Raw genomic sequence first — 15,697 nt, forward strand, 5'->3', positions numbered from 1 at the left:
TGACCCATTCCTCAAATTTTCTAATATCACCCTGTTAGAAGTAGAGGGGCTGATCGACAACATAAAAAGTGGGAGTCCTTCAGATCAGTTACCTGCGAGAACAATGGGAGTCGTGGGCAGGGTACTTGCTCCCGAAATCCAGAACCTTGTGAACCTCTCGCTTAATACGGGTTGTGTTCCACAAGAGTGGAAAAAGGCTCTTGTAAGACCTATTTGGAAGAATACCTCTGTTCCATGGACCGGTATGTCCAACCTTAGACCTATCTCACTGCTGCCATTCATGGGCAAAATCATCGAAAAGCATGTTAATAAGCATTTGTCTAACTTCCTGGAACAATCAGCCAGCCTAGATCCCTCTCAGTCTGGTGTTAGGCCGAAATATAGTACTGAAACGGCCTTGCTGTCGATAACCGATGACCTCCGCATGTACCAGGACAAAGGTATTTCAGCTGTCCTGGTACTGCTGGATTTATCGGCAGCGTTCGATACTATTTCCCATAAGATCCTGATCGAACGACTGGCTGAGAGTGGCTGGAGGGCATGGCACTGGCCTGGCTAAAGAGCTTTCTCTCCGACCGGACTCAGTGTCACCAAGGGTGAGTTTCGGTCGGATGAGGTTAAGATCACCAAGGGGGTGCCACAGGGCTCTTGTTTGAGCCCTACTCTTTTCAACATCTACGTGGCCCCCTGGCAAACATTATGAGAGCCTTTGGTTTTTGTCCAGTGTCCTATGCTGACGATACCCAGCTGCTTTTTCCATTTAAATCTTTAACCCCGGAGGTTAAACAATCTTTCTCCGAGGGGATGAAAGCAGTATCCCAGTGGATGTCTTACAACTGTCTTCAGTGTAACGTTGGTAAGACTGAGGTTATGCTTTTCGGTGAGGCCAAGATATTATGGGCCCCTGATTGGTGGCCATTAGATCTGGGGCCAGTTCCCGAACCAAAGCAAGTAATTAAGAACCTTGGGGTCCGCTTAGAACAGGAGTTGACTTTGAAACAGCATGGAAATACAGTGGGGTCCTGTTTTCATATGATAGGACTCCTCCGTAAGGTGATTCCGCTCCTTCCGGACTCCATCAGAAAGACTTTGGTTCAGGCTTTAGTGATCAGCCGACTTGATTACTGTAATGGCCTCCTGGCATCTGCTAATGAAGAGGTATTGGACCGACTTCAAGTGATACAGAATACCGCAGCCAGGTTGGTCCTCAACGCTCCCCCCAGATCTCCATCAAAACCTCTGCTAGAAAAACTTCATTGGCTATCTATTCGCCAAAGAGTGACATTTAAGACATGCTGTATAGTACATAAGGGACTGCATGACCTAGGACCCTCTTATCTGGCAAAGAAGTTTGTTCCTTACGTTCCCACACGTGCCCTTAGGTCAAGTGATCAGCTGCTTCTGAGGGTGCCTAAGATTAAAAGGGCCAGACAGGGTGGCAAGGCTCTGTCAGTAGTGGGCCCAATTCTGTGGAATAGTCTTTCACTCCAAATTAGGCATTGTTCGGATTACTTGGTTTTTAGGAAAAAATTGAAAACTTTTTTATTTCAGGTTTGAATTAGCTTGGTCATGATTTAGTCATATATGATTCTTTGTGCTGGACTATCGCTCTTTGGTTGGCTACTGTCGTCTCTGGAGAGCGGAGATACTCCTTCGGGAGTTTATTCAAGAGCGTTACAAACCCGCTAATAATAATAATAATAATAGTAATAATAATAATAATAATATCTCCACTACAAGGTCGGTGCATGATTTGTACCCTGCCATTTGTTGTAGATGATCTAATTACTAGCTATCATTTACACAATGTAGTTGTTCTAAACCTCATCGGAAATTACCACTCCTAAGGCTGGGAAAGGCGGGAAACTAATGGTGGGTCAATAGTGGGTACCCTGGACCTGTTTCTCGCGAGGGCATCTTCCGTTCTGGCCCATGAAATAGAGCTGACAGAAAGAAGATTGTCACTTGATCCTGCTTTCAACAAACGGGCATCAATGGGAAGTTTGGCCCAGGCATCTTCGCCAAACCCCCTACAAAATATTGATCTTACAAGGCCAGAAGGCAATGACGTGCGAAAGGGCAACCAACAATTGCAAATTGCTGGAGGCTTGCCTTGCAAACCAGTATGTGAAGCCGCCATGCTAAATACTAGAAATGCCCCTAACCTTCACACTGTGCATCCTGGACCTCCAACATTAAGTGTCAAAAGAAAAGCTAAAATTCAGAAATCTGATAAAGTAGGGGGAAGTACAATACCACTGACTGACTGAACTGATTAAAAGTTTTTTTAAGCGCTCGAATGCCGCGGCGTCTTGGCGCTGTAGAATAGAAGACAAGAATGAGAGAGATCAGGGCAGAGAGAACAGCCACGTTTTCAATGATTTTCTGAAACTTAAATTAGAAGGTTGTGACCGGAGCACAGAGGGTAGTGTATTCCAAAGTTTGGAGGCCTGATTGGAAAAGGATTTTCTACCCCAGCGCGCTCTCCAAATTCTAGGCACACAGATCAGGTCTTGATTGGCAGATCTTAGGGTTCGGTTAGGCACATAGCGTGGGAGGAGTTTGGCCAGGTCATCTGAACCTTTGCCATGAATGGACTTGTGGACCAGGCAGAGGGCTTTGAACTGTACTCTGCGTCTGATTGGGAGCCAGTGCAACTCTTGTATGGCTTTAAAGGTGGGGTGGCGCCTTGGCAGGTTCAGCAGAGCTCTAGCAGCCGCATTCTGGATAGCCTGCAGTTTGGTCATTTGTTTTTCTCCCGTACCCAGGTAGAGAGAATTACAATAGTCGACCTGAGACATTACTAGGGCAGCTACGACGGTCTTGTTTAAGGTGGAGGGAATGTAAGGTAAGATTTTCTTGAGTACCTTCATAGTGTGGAAGCATGCTGAGGTGACTTGATTAACTTGTGCCGTGCAGGAGAGGTTTTTGTCCAGCAGAAACCCGAGGTTTCTGACCTTCTCAGCTGGAGTCGGGCAAGAGCCAGCTTCCGAGGGCCACCATAAGTGACTCCAGATCGAAGGCTTCTGACCGAATTCTATAACTTCAGTCTTCTCTGTATTTAGTTTGAGAGAAGGCAGTCTCTGAAACGCCCTGCAGTAGCTTCAATAGATTCAGAGACAGACACAATAATTTGCGTGTCGTCGGCGTAAGACACTAATTTTAAACCATGGGATTTTATTAGGTCGGCCAAAGGTGTTACATACAGATTAAATAGAGTTGGTGATAATGCCGACCCTTGCGGGACACCTCCAGGGAGAGTAAATTCCTCAGATGAGTCCATCCCAATGTACTTGTTGGATTCTGCCAGTTAGAAATTATGCTAGGGCCAAAGCGGCATCTGAAATGCCCAGTTTTTCCAATCGACTCAATAAGACCGAATGGTTGACGGTGTCGAACGCCGTGGTTAAGTCGAGTAGTATAAGGGCCGTTCTTCCACCGTCATCCATCGTCTTCCTAATGTCCTCCGTTGCCATAATGAGTGCTGACTGTTGTGTAGAATCTAGAAGGTTGTTATGCGTTAAAAAAGTTATTAATTCTAGATTCATAGCGTTCTCGAGGATTTTAGCTGGTAGAGGTAGGTAGGATATGGGCCGATAGTGTTTAAATTCTGTGGGATTAAGCGTTTCTTTCTTGAGAATCGGGCGGATGCAGGCTTTTTTCCAAGTTGAAGGAAATTTGCCCAGACTGATAGCCTTATTTAATAAGGAGGTCAGAACTCCAGTTATCACTTTTGGGATTGAGTCTAATATGTGAGGGGGACATGGATATAGAGGAGATCCTGACTTCATCTGTGGGAGAAGATCAGCGACCTGCGGCTCCTTTAGGGCGGGAAAGCTGGAGTAGGCAGGGAGGGTGAGTGAGGGACCTTCCCTAGTGTCCGTGATCAGGGGCTGGGTTGGGATTGCGAGGGTGTTAGGGCCAGTGTTGGAATTCGTGGCCACGATGTTGAGACCATCATATACTGCCTACCACCAACTCTGCATAGTCCTGCTACATGCTAGCCCATCACGGAAGAGCCCACATCGATATTGAGTCCTGGTGTTGTTTTCCCCGCTGAGTTGGGATTGGACTTTTGGACCAAACTTGAACACATTTTTTAAAAGACACGTCTCCCCATTTATGACAGACTTAACTTGATAGAAAACAGGCTTGCAAGTCGTTTGCTTCGGCTCAGGCATGGGTGGGAACCGGGATAAAGCGATAACAGAAAAACAAAAGAGATTATCTAAGCAAACTAATGAATCTGAAATTCCCTCTACCCCTCTGCCTACGAGTAATGCAGCTGATATCAGTGCCCCTGTTCTAATCCTACTTCATTTCATCTAATGATATTGCAGTGACTAACCTCATTATGTTGAGTGGAAGGGCATTGATAGAAGATGGGAGCAGGGCTATAATTGAACAACGCCAAGCGAACAATAATATTTCTCATGTTCCATCAACAAATGGGTTACCGCGTATAGATCTTCCCCTGGTATCCACACCGTTATGTGTGGTTCTTGCGGGGGTCCCACCATTGAGCCAGGGTAGAAGGGAGGAGTATATGGAGCTTAAGAACAAATGTATCCATTGCCTTAACAGGCCTCTTCTCCCTATGGTATCTACTGAAATTTTGTTTGCAAGGCGTGTGGATTGGATTGGGCCACGGAAAAAGTCTATCGAGGGAGGCTGTATAATTAATAATTTTAGGGACAGAAGGGCTGCCTACTGGCACCAGGAGTCGACTCGACTCGAAAAAGATAGACAAAAATGTCCAAAATGTTAGTAAAAAAATGACTAAAGGTACGTGCTCTTCCCGGATTTGCGCTAGCTGGCGCGGAAAAAAGAAGAACTGACGTCAATACGCGAGGGTGGCGTCTAAGTACTCCAGCGACATCATTCCGGCGATCACGGCGCCGACGACGGACACGGAGCCGCAGACGAGGCCTACCAACGTGCAGGGGTACTGCTGACGAAAAACTTTCCGAATCCAGTCTGACACCTGGGGGTAATTCTAAGGTAAGGAATCTAACACTAACGTGTTTCTTTCAGATTATGTCTTTCAGATACAAGCATTTTTGGCCTAAAGATTATCTCCAGTGTGGAGTTTCTCATGGTGAGATAGCGTTTTTCTCTGCAGCTTTTCTGGCATTCAGAAAACTCATAAGGTTATTCATCAGTATGGAGAATCGCTTATGGTTAGTGAGGCTGTGCTTATCAAATAGGAATTTCTGGTATTCACAGCATTGATAATGTTTTTTCCCTGTGTACGTCTGCTCATGTAGAGTGAGATTGTGTTTTAAATTGATGCTTTTCTGGCATTCAGAGCACTAAAATATTTTGGTGTGTTTTCTTATGGCGCTTGAAATGATCTCTTCCTCTGAATCTTTTCTGACATTTAGAGCACTGATATTTTCTTCCCCAGTGTGGATTCTCATATGTTTAGTGAGATTACATTTAAGGCTGAAAAATATTTGGCATTCGGAGCACTGTTAAGGTTTTTCCCCAGTGTGGGTTCTTATATGCTGAGTGAGTCTGCCTTTTACACTGAAACATATCTGGCATTCAGAGCACCTATAAGGTTTTTCCCCAGTGTGGGTTCTTATATGGTGAGTGAGACGGATTTTTTCACTGAAACATTTGTGGCATTCAGAGCACCGATAAGGTTTCTCCCCAGTGTGGGTTCTTATGTGATTATCAAGACTGGTTTTTTGGCAGAAACATTTCTGGCATTCAGAGCACTGATAAGGTTTTTCCCCAGTGTGGGTTCTTATATGCTGAGTGAGATGGCTTTTTTCAATGAAACATTTGTCGCATTCAGAGCACTGATAAGATTTTTCCCCAGTGTGGGTTCTTATATGCTGAGTGAGACTGAGTTTGTATATGAAACATTTTTGGCATTCAGAGCACTGATAAGGTTTTTCCCCAGTGTGGGTTCTTATATGCTGAGTGAGATGGCTTGTTTGGCTGAAACATTTCTGGCATTCAGAGCACTGATAAGGTTTTTCCCCAGTGTGGATTCTTATATGTTTAGTGAGATCAAATCTGTTTATGAAACATTTCTGACATTCAGAGCACTGATAAGGTTTTTCCCCAGTGTGGGTTCTTATATGCTGAGTGAGACTGAGTTTGTCTCTGAAACATTTCTGACATTCAGAACACTGATAAGGTTTTTCCCCAGTGTGGGTTATTGCATGTTGAGAAAGACTTCTTTTGTCAATGAAACATTTCTGGCATTCAGAGCACTGATAAGGTTTTTCCCCAGTGTGGATCTTTGAATGCCGTGTGAGAGTACGTTTTAAACTGAAACATTTCTGGCATTCAGAGCACTGATAAGGTTTTTCCCCAGTGTGGAATCTCACATGTGCAGTTAGAAGTGATTTAAGTTTGAAATGTTTTGGGCATTCAGAGCACTGAAAAGGTTTCTCCCCAGTGTGGGTTCTTACATGAAGAGTGAGACTGTTTTTGTCAATGAAACATTTCTGGCATTCAGAGCACTGAAAAGGTTTCTCCTCAGTGTGGGTTCTTACATGAAGAGTGAGACTGTTTTTGTCAATGAAACATTTCTGGCATTCAGAGCACTGATAACGTTTTACCCCATCGTGGATCTTTACCCCAGCGTGGATCTTTGTATGCCGTGTGAGAGTACGTTTTAAACTGAAACATTTCTGGCATTCAGAGCACTGATAAGGTTTTTCCCCAGTGTGGGTTCTTACATGAAGAGTGAGACTGTTTTTGTCAATGAAACATTTCTGGCATTCAGAGCACTGAAAAGGTTTCTCCCCAGTGTGGGTTCTTATATGAAGAGTGAGACTTCTTTTCTCAATGAAACATTTCTGGCAATCCGTGCACTGATAAGGTTTATCCCCAGTGTGGGTTCTTATATGCCGAGTGAGACTGTTTTGGTCACTGAGACATTTCTGGCATTCAGGGCACTGGTAAGGTTTTTCCCCAGAGTGGATTCTCATATGTTCAGTGAGATAAAATTTACGGCTGAAACTTTTTTGGCATTCAGCACACTGGTAAGGTTTTTCCAAAGAGTGGGTTAATGCATGTCGATATAGACTCGCTTGGACACTAAACCTTTTCTGGCATTCAGAGCACTGATAAGGTTTTTCCCCAGTGTGGATTCTCATATGCTCAATGAGATAATATTTACTGATGAAACTTTTTTGGCACACTGAGCACTGAGAGAGGTTTTTCCCAGTGTGCATTCTCTCAAATTCAGTGAGATGAGATTGATGGCTGAATTTGTTTTGGTACAGGTAACTTATTTCCCCAACTTGGGTTATTTTGCTTTGATTGAGGCGGGTTTGAACACTGAATTTGTTCTCACAGCCTGTGTTTTTATAAGGTGTATTTCTAGAGTTACATTTAGTTTTCTCTTGCTTATATGCCACCGTAAGATTGAACTAGATTTTAGAGTCTGGCTTGTTTAGATAATGTTCAGTATTTATCTCTAAAAGAAATTGTGTGTAATGTGCTTAACATTTGAATTAAGCAAAATATGTCTCAAAACAGCCCTGTAAAACCTGTTGAAATGTTTCTAGCAGATAAAAGTCTTTTGGTTATAGCCTCTCCGGCAGCAACTTATTTTGTGACTGAAGTTTTTCTCAGATCTATTTGTATAGGTTCTTAGCAATGCAGTGATAAGGTGTTAGTCTGATGATTAAACTCAGAAGTACCTTTTGCACTGACGTAATGGCAGTAACTGAGAACATTAGAACATGCACTGTACTATTGTGGCTCACCAGTCGCAGAACATCAGTTAATTTTACCCTTTCTATGTTTGGTGTAAGGTGTAGTTCTGAAGACGAGGATTTATTTACATTAGCTATAGCGCAACGGTGCTCATTTAATCCATTTTTATATTTAACAGTTTTACATATCACTCCTGCACAACAAAATGTTGAGGCGATTTACATAGAATTACAGAACAGTACACATTAAAAAGGAAACAATCTGAGATGGTCATGAAAACAATAAAATTGTGAATTTTCAAGGTTTTCGCCAGAGTGAGCAGAGTGGGTAAGGTGTTATATCCAGAGGCAGATAGTCTCAAACTTGTGTAACTGGTTAAAAACGATTGTTGAACAAAGGTGATTTTCCAATCTTATGGTTGTTAACGTGTCAGCTTCGGAGTCTTCTTGGAGCGTCTTTTCTTTGATGGTATGCAGAAGAAACCTTTTGTTGTAACTTTCTTTTATGCAGTGTGTGCTTCCTCTCTAGAATTACATGATGCTTTAGATGAACGTTATTCTGTCATGCTGAGGCAATTTGTCTTTCTGATAATATTTCAGATGAGGATGCTGAAGTGGTCTTTCTACATTATTTCTGATGCTGTGTGCACAGATATGGCTTTGCTCTGGGTTAATGAAATGCAAAATTAGAGACTTCACTTACAGGTAGAGTACTTTCCTCACCACACTTAGATTTTTGGAAATTATTTAAACGTAGAATGCTGGATGTCCTTCAGTTTTTCAAAATAATCCTTCTTATGGCACTGACATTTAGTGGCTTAGTGCTAAATCTTGCTTTCTTCGTCCGTAATTTCAATCACCTATAGTATTAAAATTAAATAGTTAATACATGTACATTTCCAAAAATAATAATTCACAAGCCAAATCAATGCAGGATTTTTAAAATGTTGAGCTGTTTTTCAGACAGAGCAGAGTGTAGAATGGTAGCCTAAGAGTACTTGGATGTAGGAGTGAGGATTTGTAGAATTTTTAGCATTTTATTAAGCTCACAAAGGATACCCTATGGAGTTGTAACATAGAATCCCAAAGGCAGATATTAAAGTCAAATGGACTGGCACCAAACTGATATTAAAATAATATACACTATTAATTAAATTGTAATGCAGATTTCTGGGACGGGAAGGACTCCGCCACGGACAACAGGCATTCTCCCCTGCCCTGAGTTACCGCCTACTTGTATCTGGTATCCTGACTTTTGAGTTTTGGCCTCTGCCTCAAGCAAATCTATTGTGTGCTGCGAGGACTATGCCTAGACCTATCCCTCGACTATGGTCCAGAGTGTGAATCAAGGGCAATGAAATTAAGGCATACTTTCAAGTGTTCATTTTATTCCACCTGATTATCAGTTGTTAGGTTTTTCTGCACCTGGAATTACTGGGTGCAGAAAATCAGGACACAATTATTTTCCAGACAAAAAAATTAGACTGAAAAGACGCATAAGACTCTGGGGGTGCATCAGAAGCAGCCAAGACTTATGCTGTTTTCTTTACTAACTGGGGGAAACCCACAATTCTTCCCTCTGTTGGTGTTCACAGTCGTTTTTGGCCTATGATTCGGCATTGAGTGCAGAGCGTATCGAGTAGAGCCGAGGAGGAGTTAACGCCCGGGTTTGCTTTGTGACCAGTTCCCGCTCCCGAAGGTTTCTCCCGCTTCACCCGCGTCCTGTTATACGGGCGCTTTAAGTTCGACGGATCTGTTTTGGGGGCAGGAACGGCCACTGCCGGCACAGCTGTGCTAAGGCACTGCTGGTGCTGCTCGTGCGGAGGACGCTGCAGGGGTCAAAGGAGCCTTGGCCTGCGGTGCTGCTGGTGCGGCGGCTGTGACGAGGGACATGATTTTCAAGGACCACAAAAAGAGGAGTATAAGAACCTATCATTCATAAATGGGCAACACCATAGCCCAGGTATTCAGGTACCTGGAAGTGGGAACGCGGGAGCAATTGGGATTTATTCTTCAAAACCTCGCAATTAAATCTGGAAGCTTTAACATATCAGTCCAACAAAATGGAGGTCCAAATAGATCTCTTGAGGGCTATGGCAAGCTCAGCCAATATCTACGTATGCAGAGTGTAGTTGTGCCCCGCTAATTAACAAACTTGCTATCATTCCGGATATTTTAAAAACGACAATTGACAATGTAAAAGGGAATTTTCCTAATGTGGGAATTCAACCCATCAAGACTGACTGCCCCTCTAAAGATACAATAAAATGTAAAGACAATACTGTTGTTAAAGAAAAAATAGATGATAAAACAAAAGATCAAGAAGTGATACACCTATGCTGGACACAATCAACATTGACAAACGCAGTTCCAGAAGTTCATCTATCAAAAAGACAGAGGAAAAAACAACAGAAAGCAAGAAATAAAGCTTCTAAAAGTATAAAAAATACAAATTCATCAGATATAGTGAGATTGAACACTGGAAACAACCATGACCAAATATCATATTGTGAAGGTGAGGGTAAACAAATGTTACCAACAAAACCCTTTTACCCTCTATTTAATATGGATATATCGGAGGTAAAAGCAGTTATGAATATGGCCGGGATGCCCGCCACCCCCTCCCAACACCAATTCCCCATGGGAGGAGACAGACACAAGTTTGAGCTTTTGGAAGGCGGGGGGAGTTACCCCCCCGGCTGTATTTATTAAAATATGAAACAAAATTTAAAACTTTAAATAAAAACGTTTCATACATTAAGTACAATTTTACTTTCATTACATTTTGATGAAGACATGTTCTTTGGCTAACCTTAACAGATCTCTAATACAAAAGTTTCCTAGCCGAGTCTAGCATCCTGAAAATGCATACATTCTAAAATAAAATTGTACATCCTAGCATTAAGGGCCAACGGCAAGGTCTTAATCGGTGTCAGATCCCTACTACCAAACTCCCGCCCTCACGGTGTGAGTGGCGCATGCGCAGAGGACTTTACCCTTGTTGCCAACTGTAACTTCCCTTGTCGTGGGGGCCCCCTTTCACTCAACGCCATTTTAAAGGTCGTCCGAGTTCCCGTGTGAGGTATCTGTAAGAAGGACAGCGTGGACTCCCCCCCCCTTCCCCACACACTCTTCCGCCGGAGCGGATAACCGCCCCCAGGGAAATTTGTAGGAGGGGCATATATCCGTCTCCACCCTTGGGAGGGGCCTATGGCCGTCTCCCCCTAGGCGACCCATCCGTTGTGGGTGCCGCCTCCCCGTGGGAGGGGCCAATGGCCGCCTCCCCCCGGGCGCCCTCATCCATACTGGGTGGCGCCCCCCCTAGGGACCTTGAAATTACTGCTCACCGATCATGACCTTACCGCCACAGGCCGGATAGTTGACCGACTATCCGGCCCCCCCACACCTCCTAAAGGTCATGCCTCCTCAATCCCCTTAGCTATGCTATGAAGTCTCCTATGAGTAAATCATTCCCCGCCCTGGACAGGTGAACCCCATCATTCAAGTTAAGTGATCACCCCGAATACACCCATGGGAAATGCTTTGCAAATGCGCGGAGCGAAACAATTTCCCAATTTTATTGTTGACCCTCTTTACCGAGTGGTTCAACGCCGTCACAGAGAAACCCCCCCGCCAAACTCTCCTGGGGATCATGTGGGACCAGGCAATTGTGCACCCCGGGAGTTTCCTAGCCAACCAGCTGACTGCCGACAATATGTGTTCCACTAACACTCGTCTTCCCAGTCTTACCAAGTCATTGCCCCTCAGGTGCACTATGATCACAGATGGCGGTGACCTTTGCCGCCCTAAGAGACTCTACACAAACGATTGAAATTGGTCAAAACAGAGGCCTCCCTTCCCATGGAAGGTTACTCTAAACCCGTATTCCCCAGATGCGTGAGTCGCGTCACCTGCCATGAATACTTCCCCGGCGCGCCTCACGTATGAGTGGCCACAACCCATACAACTTGATCTCCAGTCGGTGATCCTCGACCGCTGGTCCTCTGGTGTTGGGTTGATCCCAGATTCCGCCCCGCGTCACAGGCTTGCGAAACTGTAATTCAAGCAAAAGACAACAAGCGTGAGTGCATTTCATCAGTCTTTTACAACATGTGCAGTCGCACATACCTCTTGAAACAGTTCGAGGACCAACGGCCTAACTGTTTTACTTCTTCCGCACCCAGACCCCGAGCCATAGCCTCTGTAGCGGCCCCTATTCTGAATGAGTGGGTCCCAAAATCGCACGGGTCCATGCCTGCCGCAGCGATTGTAAGTGCCAGCACCCTCTGAAACTGAAATTTCGTCAGAGGGGTGCCATCCTTGTGTCTTATCAGGCTCCCTCCCCATGTTGCTGGCCTCTGTGCCAGGTAGTCCTCTAAATACCTTATCGGACAATTGGGACTCCCTCGAGCGCGCTGCACAACAACACTACTCCCTATAGCTTCCTGGTCTGTCTTGGACCTGGCTATCGAGATCAGCATCGAATCACCCCGTATTTGAACGTGATCCCTGCATAAGCCTCCCTCCATATCTTTCTTGTTCCTCGCCACGAGTTCGCTTACCCGCATGGCCCCATGGAATGCCAAGGCGAAAGCTGCCCGGAACAGAACTGCTTCGGAAGGGGAGGAGCATGTCTCATCCAGCTTTGCCAAAAGCAGAGACAATCTCTCTAAACCAATCGGCTGCCTCGTATCTTGTCTGCGACCCTCAAGGCGTTGCCAACTGCGGAGCGCCTTCCTGACTAAAAAGGAACCCGTTGGGTCCCGTATGCCGTGGAGCTGTGCCATGAATGATATGGCCGCCCTATGTCTGTTGGCAGTTGCCGCTGATCGGCCTTCTCTATGAAGCGCCACTAAGAACCCCAGGAAGGATTCCTCCTGCCCCCAGCTATGTCTCCCGGCCGGGCCTAAAAAGGCGCAGTAAGAACGAAACGCTCCCTCATAGGCTTTCCTCGTCCTGGGCGCTAAGCTGGCTGCCACGAGGTCCTGTAATCCGGGGCATCGATCAGCCATAGTGCTTCGGGGAACGGTGCCGCCACTAGATCCGCTGTAGGTAGGTAGCCCCTGAAAGCCTGCATATGTGAACGAGAGAGTGCATCAGCTGCATTAATCAGTACACCCGGCACATGTTTTGCCCTGAACTGTACATTCAATCTCATGCAACGTAATACAATTTCTTTCAACAGCCTCAAGATCCACTTGCAGCGTGCTGCCTGCTGATTAATGCACTCGACCACTGTCATATTGTCCGACCAAAACACTACTGAGCGGTCCCTAAAATCATCTGGCGATGCCAACAGAGCCACCCAAATGGGAAACAGCTCCAAGAACCCAATGTTACCTGTTAGGCCACTGGAGTGCCACCACGTCGGCCATACTTGTGCCGACCATCGGTTACCAAAGATGGAGCCAAATCCCACGCTCCCAGCTGAGTCGGTCCATAAACCCAGTTCGTCAGATGATGCTGGGGGTTTGTTCCACGCCACTCGACCGTTGAAGTCCGCCAGGAATGCCAACCAAATGCGCATAACCTGGCGAACCTCTGCAGACAGTCTCGTGCGGTGGTGTCCCTTCTTGAGGCCGGCCATAGCCTGTGCAATGGAACGTGAGAAGGGGCGAGCCATCGGTATTACTCTCAAGGCAAAGTTAAGCTGGCCCACCGTTTGTTGTAACTGGTGCAGGGTCACTTTTTCTTTACCCAGGCATTGTATTAAGGAAGCCCTGAACTTGGCCACCTTCTCCATTGGCAGACGGAAGCATCCTTCCACAGAATCGAGCTCAATTCCCAGAAACTCCAGTGAAGTAGATGGCCCCACTGTCTTACCTGGTGCCAATGGGACTCCAAACTCCCGCATGAGGATGCAGAAGTCCTGCAGCGCCTGTGCACATTTCGTAGTGCCTGCCGGCCCTAAGAACAGGAAGTCGTCTAAATAGTGCATCACCTGTCTATGCCCTGTGGCCTCGGTAAAAGCCCATTCTAAAAAACAGCTGAACATTTCAAAATAAGCACAAGAAATTGAGCAGCCCATGGGCATGCATTTATCCATGTAATACTTCCCCTGGAACGTAAATCCTAACAAGCGCTGGTCCCGCGGGTGTACCGGGAGCAACCTAAATGCTGATTCGATGTCTGATTTCGCCAGCAGAGCACCGTGGCCCAGGTGATTCAGTAGGTCAACGGCATCGTCGAACGATGCGTACCGAACTGAACAGACATCCGGGTCAATGGCTTCATTCACCGAGGCCCCCCTCGGGCCGACAGATTGTGAATGAGTCTATACTCCCCTGGGTCTTTCTTCGGAACCACTCCTAAAGGTGAACACACAAAATCCGCCACTGGCGGGCATGGAAAAGGTCCTGCTACCCGTCCCAAGCTGACCTCTTTGGTAATTTTCTTGGCTGCCACTGCCGGGTTGTGTTGAACGGATCGCTGATTTTTACAAAAGGGGCTCCCCGAAAATTCCCCGCCGGGATGTTGAAGTCATATAGGAAACCATTCCTCAAAATCCCGGCGGATACATGATCAGGGTATTTCTTCAGCCAGGGAGTCAAATCCATGATGTCGATGGGTGAAGACGATTGATTCCCAAGCATCACTTCAATCCTGCTTGGATCCCCCCTTTCCTCCCGAACTACCGCTTTTGGACCTACAGCTACTTTCCGGGTGTGAGGAGTTCCCACAGCCCGCACATGCATTTCGGAACCTACATGTTCCCTGGGGCCTGTTACAGTTACCTCTGTTGAAACCCCAACAAACCCCGCGCTTGCCCCCATTTCCGCCGGTCTTGGGCTGGGATTCCCCACCGGCGCTTGGTCGAAAGGGCTGATCCGGCCTTTGTTGAAATGTCCCAGACCCGCTCCCGCCCGGCGAGGACGTACCCGCCGATCCAGGCAAGAGCTGTTTGTGCCATGATACCGTGTCGAGGCAATCCCACTTTAAAGTTGCATCAAACTCTTTAGACTTTCGAAAGTGAACATCATAACCTTTCCACTCATTCCCCCCGTACATGTTATAAAAATCCATGATCCTGTTCTGGTAACAGGATAGATCGGGCAACACTTCAGGTTTACGTTCCCCCATTACTGCCGTAAATATAGAGAAGGCCTTCACCCAGTTCGCTACGGTCTCGTCGATCCTAAATTCTGCCATCTTGGCCCGCCATACGCTGGGGTGCCATAAATCTTTCTGGGTCTTTGAGTACTCTATCTCACGATGGTCGGTCAATAGTGAAAACATATTAACATATTTGTCCCCCCATATCATTTCCTTCGTGGCCGCCGGGATGTGCTGGGCTACCCTTTCGCGCCTCGAAGGCACTGAACTCTCCCCTACTATTGGCAATGGGTTCTTACCGGGTTCAACCGCCGTGTCTGCTGTCTTTTCTCTGCCAACCGTCGTCACTCCCGGTGCCACCTGTGGGGGAATAGAAAGAACATTCGCCGTCCCGGCTTCTCTTGACTGCCGTAACTGCTCAATTATTAATCTGGCTTCCTCGGCCGGATCCCCAGCGGCCACTGCCCCCCTATTTTCTTCTTAAGCCAGGGTAATACTGCCGCTAACTGAAGGGCCAGTTCTGGGGGCATCTGATCATCCTTGACCGGAGTTATTACAACAGGGATTGGTAAACCCACATCTGGACTCGGTACCGGGCTGTCCACCGGTGTGACGGGGTCTGCTGGGGGTACCTCCGGGACCGGGCCCTCCCCGGAACCCGCCCTCTTCTTACTACGTCTCCCCCTACCCTCAGGGGCGACTTCCGGCAAGGCCGGACCTATCACCTTCTTAGGCCGCCCCGAAAGGTTGTTCTGGGCTGCTATCTGCTTTTTCACCTCTGCTAAACCCCGACCGATCGAATCTACTTTACCCAGTTTTCGGTCCATGACCGCCATTCGGTTCGACAAAGTGCGCAGTATCTTCTCCAACTCGGAGCTCTTTCCCGCTATTTTGCCGGACATGACTTCGTTCACTCCGTTCGACTTGATCGACGAGGTCCTAGATCCTTCACACGCCTGATA

General features: G+C 46.4%; 1 protein-coding gene across 1 annotated transcript in view; it reads right to left on the reverse strand.

Moving 5' to 3' along the window:
- Positions 1–4,383: 4,383 nt before the first annotated feature.
- LOC147737536 (uncharacterized) overlaps positions 4,384–15,697 on the reverse strand; it is a 107,357-nt gene continuing 96,043 nt past the window's right edge. Inside the window, exon 3 of the mRNA XM_086934893.1 lies at positions 4,384–8,542. Coding sequence (XP_086791019.1) covers positions 5,475–7,196 — 1,722 coding nt within the window. The 5' untranslated portion in view covers positions 7,197–8,542 and the 3' untranslated portion in view covers positions 4,384–5,474. The remainder of the gene's footprint in view (positions 8,543–15,697) is intronic.

The sequence above is a fragment of the Lissotriton vulgaris genome, chromosome 1_1 (assembly GCF_964263255.1).
Source record: "Lissotriton vulgaris chromosome 1_1, aLisVul1.2, whole genome shotgun sequence".
Taxonomy (NCBI): Eukaryota; Metazoa; Chordata; class Amphibia; order Caudata; family Salamandridae; genus Lissotriton; species Lissotriton vulgaris.